We start from the raw sequence: 14,961 nt of genomic DNA, 5'->3' as shown, positions 1-14,961 counted from the left end.
TGAGAGTTGCACAAGTCCAGATGCAGTCTGCCGGAGGTAGAAAGTGAGGTTTTCTGTTTGTGGTGGGCTATTCCCTATAAAGATTAATGTTGGAATAAAAAGTAGAAAATATAGTCCCAGATTGATGGCTCCTACATGACTTGGCTTTTAGACATTAGATGTGTGGGCAATATTATGGTGAAATAATATGTAGGAACAATTCTCGCATGCTTAAATTTGCTTGTGGAAATAAAATAATGTTTTTGGTACTGTATTCTCTTATGTTGGGTTTGGGCTGGTAGTTACTTTTTTAATATAAAGTTTTTTATGTATACATGCATATAAATATAAGTACAATTTCTTTAGTCCACCCAGTGACGTTTGTACGCATATGCTTTAAGGACTGATCACTTGCTGTTTGTTAATGTATCAGGGGCTCATACCTGGGGAAGACCAACTCTTCCTCTTAGCAGTCATCAGTTGCTTGTAGCCCTTTATCTAGGGGTGAATCCTTGTGTGATTTTCCTCCACCTTGTCTTTTGATAAATAGTTTAATTTATTTAAATTTTAGCCATCATGTAGTTCACATTGCTGAAATTCTTTGGGTAAGAATTACACTACTCTGATTTAAATGGCTTGTTAGGACAATTGAAGTATACTCATTAACATCCAGTTGTAAAACAGAAATATGAATTGTATCAACCTTGTCCTGTTCCTCATTACTTGGCCCTGGTGGTGACATTTTCTCTTCATAATAGTCTACAAGCTGTAAGATGAATAAACCCTTCCCTCCCCAAGCTGATTTTGGTCTTGTTGTTTACCACAACAACAGAAAGCAAATTAGGAAAGGTAAGAAGTACATAGGGCAGAGAACAGGTGGAACCACCGAAAGGGCAGTTTCATTTATTCTTTCAAACTAATCTTCTGGCATCCATGTGTGACAGTATTCAGAGTGTATATTCTTTTTTGTTTTGTTTTTCTGTTTTTTTTTTTTTTTTGTCGTTGTTGTTGTCGTCGTCCCCCCACCCCACCCTCCCAGATGGTTTTTCTGGAGCTTTTGAGCTTGTCCTGGAACTAGCTCTTGTAGATCAGGCTGGCCTCGAACACCCAGAGATCTGCCTGTCTCTGTCTTCCGAGTGCTGCGTGCTGGGATTAAAGGTGTGCACCACTACTGCCTGGCCAAAGTGTATATTCTTGACCAAGGTTTTGCTTCATCTTCAGTATTCATAGTTTCTGGGACCTTCATTACACGTGCATAACCTCTTACTGCTCAAGTGGTTGATCTCAGTCTCAAGGTTAGCTGACCCTTGGGTTGGTGGAACTTGATCAAATCCTGCCCTAATATTCTGTGGTGATGACCAGCCTCTCCTCTGACATATCCCCACACCATTGTGATAGATAGGTCTCCAGACCAAGGTATTCCTTTCAGGCTTTGATATCTGATGGATCAGACAAGTGGTTTTTGTTTGTTTGTCAGTAGTAACTAAGTCATTTCATTAGTAATGGTTACATAACCAAAAAGATAGTGAAAAGGAACATTATACTCTCAGTTTCTAAGAGTTAGGCATTTGCGGTGTGTGTGTGTGTGATCTAGGTGGTTCCTGGCTCAGAATCTGCCATGAAGATTTCGTCAAATTGTCACTTAGAGGAAGTTCCTGAAGGCTTAATTGGGACTAGAAGATCTAATTTTGGTAGAATATTTTAGTTTCTCATTCTTTGGACTTCAGGTCTGTTCGCAAGGGATGTTTCCTTGATTAAATTAGCAAGAGAGTACTGTCAAGATGGAAACTTCATAGAAGTGACATGTTGCCCCTCACATTAGTATTGTTGGTCTATTGATGACCATCTTCTTTGTATTGGGGGAGGGGACTATATGCTGATACAGACCAAGACAGCGCAGAGACCATAAAAGGCTGTTTTAGTTCCTGACTACTGCTGTTACTGCTCCTATTAGTTAGGAAGTATTGATTTAGTGGAGCTAGCACTTATGTGAATATTTTCCAGCCTTTTAAAATCACAAGTAGTAAACACCTTTTAATCATAAACATACCTTTTATTCATTAGGTTTTTTGTTGTTTGTTTGTTTTTCTGAGACAAGGTTTGGAGCCTGTCCTGGAACTTGATCTTGTAGACCAGGCTGGCCTCGAATTCACAGAGATCTGCTTGCCTCTGTTTCCCGAGGTTGGGATTAAAGGCGTTTGCCACCGCCACCCAATTTAGAGTTTATTTTTATGAGTATAATCATAGTATGATCTGATAGGAGTCTGTAACTTGGACGATTGACTGTCCTGCACCACCTCTAGACCAGTCTGGCCTTGAACTCAAGAGATCTGCCTTCCACCAAAGGTTTGCACCGCAAAGGGCTGTATCTTTGCTCTTTAGAACTCTCGCTTTGCTTTTTGAAGTTTAAATTACTTTTCACACTTTCTTTTTTCATTAGAAACTATTTGATTGCTTTTGGAAGTGCTTTCTTATTGCTTCTGGTTTTAACCAATATCCACTTATCTCAGTCTCAAGAACTGTGTGTGCTGAGAGAGTATCCTCAAGGATTTTTTGTTAGAAAAATCGAGATTTTGAGAAACTTTGTTAAAGTTCACTGTAATTCTCTTCTTTGATGCATAGAGTCATGCATAGAATTGCCAGGTAGATGGCCATTTGTTAAATGAAAGCACTATCAAGTCTTATTTATATATAAAACTACATAAAAGTTTTCATTATTAAATATGAGATAAAATTTCATTATTAAATTTAATAAGATAGAAATATCTATCTTATTAAAGATAGATATTTCAAATAAAATGAAGAAAATCTCATGTAAGAAGGAGAATAGGAAAAACTGGCATGTAAACTTAAAAAATGCATATCTCTATCAATTTTCAAGTTAAATTATGTGTAACAGCAAATTAAGTATTTAAAAGATTTATAAACCTATTGAAGTACTACTTTTATAAAATAAGACCAGATATGCTTTCTATTGGATTAGCGTAATTTTAGATTTTATTTCAAGTATGTCAGCTAAAATTTTAACTGAAAGAAATTACAAAGGTATTTTAACAGTGGTTTTGCACTTGTACCATACATTTAAATGTGTGCATAATCAAGAGCAATAGTTTCAATGCTGTCATATTTTCTCTTTTTAGAGACATTTGGAGTCAAATTGGGGCTTTATAGAAGAACTTTTGAAACAGTCCATCACTGTTCAGGTATGTAGCTAAAACAAGACAACATATGACTTCTGCATTTTATAATATAGATTTTACTTACAAAAATAAGCAAACTTAAAATGACTTAAATGACAATTTATTACAAATCTGAGATTCTTTGAGGAGCCAAGTCACAGTAATTCATATTAAATCCTTTAAAGGTTTTTATTTTTAACACTGAATTTGTCAGTTAAAGGACAAAGATAATTATCTTAGTTGGTGACTTTGAAAGAATGTATTCAAAATAAGTAGGAGATGCTTCTGAGTTATAAGCCATTCCTTGACTGTATGATAGCAAGCCAGGCGACATGATGAAGGAGATAGTCGGTGTATAGGAAATGCAGCTCTATCCTCCTCTCAGCAGGAAGGTGACTTGCCTTGCTGAGCAATTTGTCTTACAGGCTTGAATTCTATTCTCACTGATAAGGTCCTCGTTTCTGAGCACTCATTTCATACCTTATCATTTTTCTTTCCACAGAGCTGTTAATGTAGTGCTTCATGGCCCAGAGGTCAGACTTGACCTCCTTTAAAATAGTTTTAAATATCCTGTTCACCTCTCTTTAAATATGTTGTAGTTATATAAAGTTCTATAAAGCAAGGAACCCTTTATTGGAGGATATAGTATGAAATATTCTTTAATTTGGGAAATAAATTCCTTTTCTTTTAATGAAGATTATTTGAAACTTGAAGAGGCATAATAAAAAAAGAAGATGGCTTTGTGTGTGTATGCTTATAGAAATGATATATCTGACCACTAAGCCATCTCTTTAGACCGAAAAGCTAAATATCTGAAAACTGTAATGGTTGAAGTTACATGTGCTGTCTGTGTTAACTGTAAGTAAACATAAATGTTTCTAATTATCATAAGAACCTTATCAGATATGAGCTGGATGTCTCATAGAATTCCAGGGAATTAAGGACTTTAAATGAGAAATGTTTTAATCATTATGGAGAATATTTTTGTTTCAATATTTTTCTATATAATTTTAATTGTCTTTCTGTTTTAAATATATTGATCTAGTAACACTTTATATATATTTTTTTAATTTCTGGAATTAGGAAATCAAGGAGTAGTCATGAAATAAGAAATAGATATTGCATTGGCCATTGTCATTTGTATTAGTTCTAATTCATTCTTTAGTTTTTTTAATTCATATATGAATACTATATGTCATCCCCACTTTCAGAGTCTTCTCCACTCAGTTTCATACTAATGACTCACAGAGCTTTGTTCAATCCAAGCACTGGTAACGTCAGTAAATAAAACACTGTATTTCTAGGAACTGTTCCGACATCTCAGTTAGGAATTTACAGCTTCAATTTCCTAATTAAGTTGTAAATGCTTGAAATTTTCTTCTGGTTTTTTGTTTTATTTTGTCTTTTTGTTTTCTCTCTTCCTTTTGTATTTAATAATTTAAAAATTTCTATAAAACTATGAGTTTGGATAGATTTTGAAGTCTTTACCATAGACTATTCATTACATCTACATACCCATATTGGCCCTTAAATGTCAAAAGAAGTCTTAAATTACAGGGAGTCAATGTCCAAAGCGGATAGAGTATGTGAAGTATTAATTAAAAGCAAACATTCCTACAGAAAGGAGTTTAATGACAAATTCTTTCCTGTTGTCCCTTCTGGAGCACTGCTTTTTATGTTTATATAGTTATGGATAGGTAGTTTATTCTTAAATTGACATGTCTACATAGTAACTAAACTCAAACATTGAATGCTTCATTATCAATGTTTGTCCTATGAAACATGCCCAAATTTAATGTTTAATATGCCTAAATTTCAAAATAAGACTGAAAGTCATTCTCTCTCTCTCTCTCTCTCTCTCTCTCTCTCTCTCTCTCTCTCGCACACACACACACCCTGAGATATAGGATATCCACAGGGCCTGTTAAAAATTTAGGAGTTCAGTAGCATGCCGTAATACACCAGCCTAGGTTTAAGGCCATGTGGTCTATTTAAAAGATAAAATTAGTCAAGGGGCATAGATTTCCTTACCCTTTTTTGACTGTGTTAAGTAGATTGTAGGCTTAAGACTCAGTAAGTAAAATGTGTCTGTTTAAGGAGTCAGATTGTGAATTTTATTTTATTTGTCGTGATCTTCAGGAATAAGATTGTAGGCCTGTGCTTTTTCTCTTTGGCAAATAGCAAAATGTAATTAATGCTAATGATAGTCTTGTGCTGATAATCCTATGCTGTTATCTTATTTGTGTTTACGTTTTACCTATAAGGGATGTAGGCTTGGAAGGGTTAAGCAGCTTATGTAGGTTTGGCCAACTAGCTAGGAAGTGTTGGGATTGAGATTTAAATCTTCACATGTAGTTTATAGATAAATGTGGAAAACACATCTGTGTTCTGCAGTATTGTTATTTCCCTCTGCAGAATGTGATGAGGAACTACAGGTAAAGAAATGATGAGGAACTACAGGTAAAGAAATGACTAAACTCAAGTATTCTTAGATATTTTCAGGTTATAAGTCTGTCTTGTGGTTATGAACTTGAGTCTACCAATTTCTCTATTCCTATCGTGTCATATATTCTTGCCTTAACCATCTGGACCTGAACATTGACGAGCCTCTTTTATCTGTAATTTAACTGATACACAATACTTTTTCTTTTTAAAAATTAACCTTCCTTTTTTTTCCATTTTAAAGAGGTTTACTTTTTATTCATGTAATATTTTTGTGTGAGTTTCTGTGTACTGTGTACATGGAGGTGCCCATAGAGGCCAGAGACTATTGTATCCCCTAGGACTGGAGTTGTAAGCAGTTTGAGCTGCCTTCTGCTAATGTGGAACTGAACCCAGGTCTTCTGCTAGAGAAGTATGTGTTCTTACCCACTCAGCGATCTCTCCATCCCCAAACACAGACTTTTTTTTTTTTTAAATGTAAAAAACTTTTATTTGAGAAGAAGGGGTCATCACACACAGTGGGCAAAATGTAAAACCATATTATCCTTTGTTGGGGGAGGAAGCGAGGAAGCAACATGTTTGTCCTGGCTGCCTGCCCAGAACCAAAATAATCACACAAAAACTCTTTTAATTAAAACATCGCTTGGCCCATTAGCTCTAGCTTCTTTTTTTTTTCCATTTTTTTTTTATTGAGAAAAGGAGAAAAAAAAAAACAAGTTTCCACCTCCTCCCAGCCTCCCATTTCCCTCCCCCTCCTCACACCCTTCTCCCCCTCCTTCCACCCTTCTCCCCCTCCTCCCCTCCTCCCACCCTTCTCCCCCTCCCCCCACTCCTCTCCCCATCCCTCTCTAGTCCAAAGAGTCCCTCTCTAGTCCTCTCCCCATCCCTCTCTAGTCCCTGCCCTGTGGTAAGTCCTAGGCCCTCCCCTCTCCATCCATTTCTAGGAAGGTGAACATCCAAACTGGCTAGGCTCCCACAAAGCCAGCACATTATGTAGGTTCACAACCCCGTGCCATTGTCCTTGGCTTCTCATCAGCCCTCATTGTTCGCCATGCTCAGAGAGTCCAGTTTTATCCCATGCTTTTTCAGTCACAGTCCAGCTGGCCTTGATGAGCTCCCAATAGATCAGCTCCACTGTCTCAGTGGGTGGGTGCTCCCCTCGTGGTCCCGACTTGTTTGCTCATGTTCTCCCTCCTTCTGCTCCTCATTGGCACCTTGGGAGCTCAGTCCAGTGCTCCAGTGTGGGTCTCTGTCTCTATCTCCATCCATCACCAGATGAAGGTTCTATGATGATATGCAAGATATTCGTCAGTATTGCTCTAGGATAGGGTCATTTCAGGTTCCCTATCCTCAGCTGCCCAAGGAACTGACTGGGGACCTTGGCTTGGGCATCTGGGAGCCACTCTAGGTTCAAGTCTCTTGCCAACCCTAAGGTGGCTCCCTTAACTAAGAATTGTGCTTCCGTGCTCCCCTATCCAACCTTCCTTTATCCCAATCCTCCTTTTTCCCCAAGTTCCCCCCATTCTCCCCTTCTCCCTTTTCTCTCCCCATCTCCCCTTACCCCCATCCCACCCCACCCCCAAGATCTCAATTTTCTCCCCGGCAATTTTGTCTACTGCCCATAGCCAAGAGGATAACTATATGTTTTTCCTTTGGTTCATCTTCTTACTTAGCTTCTTTGGGATCACCAATTGTAGACTCCGTGACCCTTGTTTATGGCTAGAAACCAATTATGAGTGAGTACATCCCATATTCATCTTTTTGGGTCTGGGTTACCTCACTCAGGATAGTGTTTTCTATTTCCATCCATTTGCATGCAAAATTTGAGATGTCATTGTTTTTTACCGCAGCGTAGTACTCTAGTCAAACACAGACTTTTTAAGAGTATTTTTTTAAATATGTGAAATAGTTTAGAATAAGGCAATAGTTGATATATAGAATGTAAAAATATAGAGTAATATAACAAATGATTGGTTTGTAAGCTTTGACAAAAATATATTTTATATATCACATTCATCTGAGTCACTTACCTTTTCTTCCAGAACAAGAAATAATATTTTGGAGCATTTTATTTGAATATATAGACACTAAAGGGCAATATTTTTCTAACTTCATAAAGTAAAACGGTCTCCTAAAATGCTATGTTTAAGTTTTTCACAGTTGTATATAGAACGAAGAATATAGGCTTTGGCCTTCAAAAGAATGTAGATCAAATTTGTATGTAACTCAGCTCAGTGTCATGCTGTAAGCATCAGTATGAGCTTAGATCTAGATTTGCTTTCATAATATAAAGTCAGAATGTCAGTAATGAACCCATTGGTTAAATGAGTGTGCAGGTACTTAGTAGAAATAGTCTTAGACTTAGTCTTTGATTCATTTCTGAAACATTTATGGAGGCTCTTTGATGAATGAGACATTGTACTGGGCCTTGAAGGCATTATTCTAGCCTGAGAGAACTCATAGACACTTGAAATATGAGAGACATACTTAATCCCTCCTCTGTAGTTATTTATTTTTGTGGGTTTTTTTTCCGTGTAGATTATGCAATAAATATATCTATTACCTGAGAAATGTCTTTTATTCCTTACCTCTTCCCTGTTTAAATCTGAAAGACTTATCTATCCTTTCCTACTCCATTCCTACCCACAATTGGATATTGCTGGAGGAAATGAATCATTCCTTCTTACTTTTAAATTCTTGATCATAAGTGTTAAGTGGTAGTCCACTTTAGAATTTTTGCAAAACAACAAGGACAAAACCAGAACAAAGACAATGTATTCTTATGACTTGATTTAGATCTTTCCTATAGTACACTATTTAGCACAATCTATACCCAGTTCACTAAACTCAGCATCTTGCTTGGCACTTATTGAGAATAATAATGACAGACAAATGTAAACTCCTATCTTTGCAGATTTGTATCTGTGATCTTATTTTTAAATATGCTTATTACATTTATTTATGTCTGTGTGGGTTTGTGTAATGTGAATGGACACACATATGCCATGGCTTGTGTACAGAAGTCAGAGGCTGACTTGCCAGAGTCAGTTTTTTTCTACTGTATGGATCTTGGGAATCAGACATAAGTTGGCAGGTTTGCAGCAGGTGTCCTAACCTTAAACCATTTTTAATCCTCTCATAATTCCTTCTCTCTTTCCCTCTCCCTTCCTCTCTTCCTCCCTCCTTCCCTCCATCCCTTTCTTTCTCCCTCCTACTTTTTTCTTTTTGAGGGGGGAAGGGCAGTTTGAGACAGGGCTACTTTTTGTAGCTTTGGAGCCTGTTCTGGAACTCCCTCTGTAGACCAGGCTAGCCTATCCTCAAACTCACAGAGATCCACTTGTCTGCCTCCTGAGTGCTTGGATTAAAGGTGTGTGCCACTACTGCCCAGTTTCGTTACTTCCTTAATGGTCTTGAATGTTAGACAGTATTCTGCAATCTACCACTTCCCAGCACCAATCCTGTGTTTTCTTAAGAGCCAATATTATAATCCTGTAAAAGAGGTTGGTTAAATTGTTAAGTATGACCAAGAGTTCTGAAATTTTTTGTGCATTTTAATTATTAAATCATTACACACTCTTTTAGTTGAATTTCTTTTTTTTTCTTTAGGTTTCTAAGGTCAGTTTTCAAACATCCACTCTGTTTTAGGTAACTGAATTACAAAGTTTCCATTATCTAATGCTAATGATCTCTAAAACAAGCTTTTGTTTCTCTTATGTCAGGTCAGACCCTGTATTCTGAAGATTGAAAATGGTCATGATTTGGTGATACATATTCATATTCTTTTTAGTGGTCTGGATTTCAGTACATTATCAAATGATAGGATGTGATTAGAGCTACCTATTTTTTATAACTTCAATTTTATTTTTCTTTGTTTAGGATAGTATACTAGAAGAACAGTTACGAATGTATCTTCACTGTTGTTTGACACTTTGTGATTTCTGGGAGCCAAATACTTCAATTGTGACCATTCTGTGGGAATATTATAGTAAGAACCTGGTAAGTAAATAGAATATGAATTTACTCTAGAAATTTGAAATTTGCTTATGATATTTGTGAAACATTTTATGATTTAATTATGAGAACTGAATTTTTTAAAATACTAATTTTTGTTTGGAGTAGAATGTAGCTTGTATGTGGTTTCATCTTTTTCAAACATTGTCTGTAGAGAGCTGGCATAAAGAATCAGCATTTGGTGTTCCTTTTCCCTAGAATGGTTAAGCAGAGTAGTTACTTCTAGTTAGAAGTAAGGGATTATACAAACGACTCATCCTGATTTATAAAGTTAAAATAATTTTTAAACTTAAGCATAATTTATTGTTTGTCTATGTGTATTTTGCCTGCATATATGCTTGTGCACTCTTTGTGTATATGTGTGTGTGCGCAGTGTCTTCAGAGGATTCAGAGGCCTAAAGAGGATGTCAGATTCCCTGGAACTGGTGTTACAGTTGTCTGTGAGTCACCATGTGGGTGCTGGAATTGAATTTGGGTCCTTTGGAATTAGCAGCCAGTGCTCTTGACCACTGGGCTGTGTCTACAACTCTCCTCACTTTTTACTATTTTGTAACTAAACAAGAAATTGGATTTAGAAGGCAGGTAAGAATTAGGAAAATAAAAAATTTGAAGGCATTTAAAGAGCTTAGTTACCTTTGTGAGTGAGAAGAGGAGGTTTAGGATGTTTGAATTTCTCAGGATAGAAAATGGTAATGGAAGGTATTCCAGAAATACTAAATTTTTATTTTTACATAAAACTTATTAAGTGAGAAAATTTTATGTGAGATATGTAGGCTGGCTGGAGAAATACAAAGACCTGAGACAGAAGTACAGTGTTCAGTCTGTGAACATCCAAACTTTGATGAAGTTCAGGTCATGAAGGACAGTATAAAGATAAGCATAATGGCAAAGTGGTCTACTTTACAGGGGTGGGTAAACTGGACTAGTTTATAGGTGGATACTAATAAACTGGCTCTCTGTGTGAACATTTGCAGCAGGAAAGTGCCCACCAGGCAAAGGCATTAAAGTCCTCGAATAGAAAGCCAAATCATAGAAGGGAAGAAAAGGACAAGTGTAGGAAATAAATAATTGAGAAGATGCAAGAGTAGTCTTATATATAGCTTTTACAAAAGAAAATGGGTTATATAAAAAAAAAACTGGAGAAAGGAATCTGATGTATATACATAACAGAATTTATTCAGCCATAAGGAATAACAAAATTTTGTAATTTTGAGGAAACTGGAAAAAACCTGCTGAAGGCGTAACTCACAAACAATGCCACACCAATTCGGGGTTATGATTATTAGGGTGGTATTTATTTAAAGGGGAAAAAACTTACAGATCACTGTCCCAGGCAACAGCCCTCTATGCAACCAGGAAAGGAGTCTAGTCGCTGGCAGAGCAGGAAGTGAAGAGAGAGAGGAGAGGGAAGTGGCCGCTTTTTTAAAGGGAGAGAAACCACGCCCCAATGGGCTGGTACCTCAGCGGTGATAGGCTGGAGGAGTGGGAGGACCTCCCGCAACAACCTGCCATGCTCATGTTAAGTGAAATAAGCCAGCCTTAGACGAATGTCTCATATGTTCTGTCATACAAGGCATCTAAACTTATGAAAAGCAAGGCATTTAAGTAAAATGGAAGTTCTAGGGATGGCCACAGCAACTAGACAAGGGGAAAGGAGGACAATAAGGGGAAGGGGAATGAGTATAGGCTTAAATGCATATGGTGGTTTAAATGACAAATATTTTCCATATTCTCAGCCATTTGAGTATTTGTTTTCCAGTTGATAGCTGTTTGGGTAGGTTTAGGATAGGGCCTTGCTGGAAGAAGTTTATCACTAGGGACAGGCTTTGAGATTTCAAAGACAAGAGCCATTCCCAGTTCTCTTTAATTCCTGTTTGTGGATCAAGCTGTTAGTGCCCAATGCCTATGCCAGCCACCATGTTTGCTTGTTGTCCCACTTGTCTACTATGGTAGGTTCTTAGCCCTCTAGAGCAATGGTTCTCAACCTTCCTAATGCTGGAACCCTTTAATACAGTTTCTCATGTTGTGGTGCCTTACAACCATAACATTATTTTGTTGCTACTAAATAGCTATAATTTTGCTACTGTTATGAGTTGTAATTAAATGTCTGCATTTTTCTGTGGCCAGACAACTCCTATAAAAGGGTTGTTGTGATCACAAAGGTTTTGTGAACACAGGTTGAGAACCACTGCTCTAAAACCGTTAAGTCAAATAAATCCCACAAGTTGCCTTGAGCTTGGTTTTTTATCATAGCAACAGAAAAGTGATACAACATGCTGTATGTGTATTAAAATGTCATAAAGAAATCCATTATTTTATATATTGAGTATGTATTGTGTTTTTTATCCAAAATACTAACTGACATAACAGAAACATTGAGAAAAATGGAATCGTTTTTAAGGGTCATTCATAACATCTATGGCCAGACCAATTGCTAAAAACACATTTTGGGGAAAATATAAGATTCAGAGAGCTCTTCTGTTCTCTCTTTGTATGCTTTTTTTTTCTTATTCTGTGTTATATGTGATAATTACAGCCCAATAAAAGCTTATTTATGATTACAGTGGAACAAGCTTTTATGGGCTAATTAGTATTTGCAGCTTTCACTTTTATTTACTAGGAAGCTTATCTATAACAGCTATGTTGTGCTTTTTTTTTTAATTTTTATTTAGAATAGCTCCTTCAGTATTTCTTGGCTTCCTTTGAAAGGCCTTACTAATATCATCAAGTCACCCTTGTCACTGCTTACCATGGTAAAGACCTGCTGTTGTGATAAACAAGACACTGACCTGTACAAATCAAGCAGCAGTTACACCATTTTTCTTTGCATTTTGGCAAAAGTCATTAAGAAAGCAATGAAGAACAGTGGCCCTCATCCTTGGAAACAAGTTAAAGGAAGGTATGTGTTCTATAGTATCTTTTTTTTCATAAGTGTTCACTAGTACATTTGGAAGTTTTGCTATTCATATGTTTAAGTTGTGGTTAGTCTTTGCACATTTAAAATATATTCTTTAACTTAAAAATTAAAATGAAATTTATGCCCGAGCAATGTCGAAGCGTGCATGGGCAGCCAGTATTATGGTAGTTCTATTGAACTTGTCCATACTGGGTTTCATGGCCTAAGGTGATGAGGACAAAGGACCATGTCTCTTCCTCAAGAGGGCACCAGATCTCATTACAGATGGTTGTGAGCCACCATGTGGTTGTTGGGAACTGAACTCAGGATCTTTGGAAGAGCAGACAGTACTCTTAACTGCTGAACCATCTCTCCAGCCCCAAATTTTTTTGTTTTGCCAGTTTGTTATAATGAACAAACTTACTATCCATAAATTAGAGGATTTCAGTTTCTTATTCGTATAATCACTACTGAAGATTGGAATCTTAAAATACCAGAGTATTAGCAAAATTTTGACCACAATTAACTGTAATGTTACATAATCCTTTGCTCTGGTTTATTAAAAGTAATAGAATTTTTTGTTTAACTTAAAAAAATCTTTTCATGTTACATTGGTAGCTGTTAGGTTCATCGGTTAAATTTTTTGTATTTTTTTGTCAGTGCTGCTTCCTTAAATGAGATTAGAACCTAGGAGATCTAGTTTGGTTCTCTCTCTCTCTCTCTCTCTCTCTCTCTCTCTCTCTCTCTCTCTCTCTGTGTGTGTGTGTGTGTGTGTGTGTGATCTGTTTTTGAGTTTTCTTTGTTTAATGGATCTACTTGTATTTTGTTTTCAACTTCCATGACTACGTGGAAACCCCCTTTTAATGCCTTTGTCATGAAGTATATCTCCATCTGGTACTTCCTCATCTTGTTTGGTAAAAACTTTGGGAGAGAAAATATTTAATGAGGTGAATGTGGTAGTGTACCCCTCCCACACTTGGATGATTGAGGTAGGAGAATTGTTAGCTCAAGATCATCCTAGGGTACATCGAGTTCAGGACCAGCAAGACTTATCAAACTTAAACATTTCTATGAAAATATAATACTCATGGCTCCATTAATTAATTACTGTAAATCACTTAATAACATTAATAGGGCAAAACTATGTATTAACCACTATATTGGGGATAAGGAAGGAAGGAAGGAAGGAAGGAAGGAAGGAAGGAAGGAAGGAAGGGGGCACCTTTTTGGGGGTGACTTCTGCCACCATCCTAGCCCAGGTAGCTTTGTGCCTTCCAGGGTGGGACCCTGAGGATTAGAAATGTGAAGTAGGAGGAGGAGAGATGAGAAAGAAACACAGATACACAAGACAGTGAGCGCAAGTCAGCAAATACTGGATGCCGAATTTCTTCCTGAGTTTTCAGTTTGCCTAGTTTTATTTTCCATATACTTTTATACCCTAATAAAAAAGGGAAGGAAGAAGACAAATGACTGCTTTAACATGATACAAAGGAAAACCGGAATGGTTACTTGCTCCAAAACTTGAGATATAAAGCCATTAATTCCAGAGTAAAGTATTTGATGTTTGGGCAGTAAGCTCACCCTAGACCAAGTATCCTGCAGGCAATCACTCCCTAAGTCAGATCACCTATTTCAAAAGACAGAGCAGAAGTATGCTTGAATTCTCTGACCTTTGATCAGGGTGGAGCAGATCTACCTCTATGAGTCATCTTAATGTCCAGAACATCAAATAATCTCACACCATGGTAGGTCAGGGTAGCCACACCTGTTGTCAACAACTTTGAGAGAGCAAAATAAGCTCAAGCTCTCTGACTTTCAGACAAGGTGGAATAGACTCACATTTTTGGGTCTCCACAGGAGTTAGAATCTTGTCATTTGTGTGGGTAGATACAGAGGCTGGCATGATCATAACCCTTGAGAGGTACATACAGTAGATCCCTAGCTGACTAGCTAGATTAGCTGAAAATAGAAACTATTCAGTGAGAGGCACTATATCAAAGTGGGGTCCATTTGAGGACGATACCTGATGCTAACCTCAGACCTCCATATGTATGTGTTAACAAACACCTGCATATGTGTACACATAACCATGTATACATTTATATACCACACAAAATAATTAGCTGTATCTTTTTTTTTTTTTTTTTTTGATTTTTCGAGACAGGGTTTCTCCGTAGCTTTTGGTTCCTGTCCTGGAACTAGCTCTTGTAGACCAGGCTGGCCTCGAACTCACAGAGATCCGCCTGCCTCAGCCTCCCGAGTGCTGGGATTAAAGGCGTGCACCACCACCGCCCGGCTTAGCTGTATCTTATAATGATGCTGTATCATAAATATTAGAGGAAAGCATTTTTTTTTTTTTTTTGGTTTTTCGAGACAGGGTTTCTCTGTGGTTTTGGAGCCTGTCCTGGAACTAGCTCTTGTAGACCAGGCTAGTCTTGAACTCACAGAGATCCG

The 14,961-nt window shown here is 37.2% G+C and overlaps 1 protein-coding gene across 2 annotated transcripts in view; it reads left to right on the top strand.

Annotated features, from left to right (window-relative positions):
* Mms22l (MMS22 like, DNA repair protein) overlaps window positions 1–14,961 on the top strand; it is a 109,798-nt gene that overhangs the window by 24,909 nt on the left and 69,928 nt on the right. For both annotated transcript variants that reach the window (XM_041667599.1, XM_041667598.1), the window contains 3 exons: window positions 3,120–3,182; window positions 9,477–9,596; window positions 12,284–12,510. In XM_041667599.1, coding sequence (XP_041523533.1) covers window positions 3,120–3,182; window positions 9,477–9,596; window positions 12,284–12,510 — 410 coding nt within the window. The remainder of the gene's footprint in view (window positions 1–3,119; window positions 3,183–9,476; window positions 9,597–12,283; window positions 12,511–14,961) is intronic.

The sequence above is a fragment of the Microtus oregoni genome, unplaced genomic scaffold, assembly GCF_018167655.1.
Source record: "Microtus oregoni isolate MIOR12 unplaced genomic scaffold, Mior012 000017F_ref0000208, whole genome shotgun sequence".
Taxonomy (NCBI): Eukaryota; Metazoa; Chordata; class Mammalia; order Rodentia; family Cricetidae; genus Microtus; species Microtus oregoni.
Note: the sequence above shows the minus strand (reverse complement) of the source record. Positions and strands in the feature narration are given on the sequence as shown.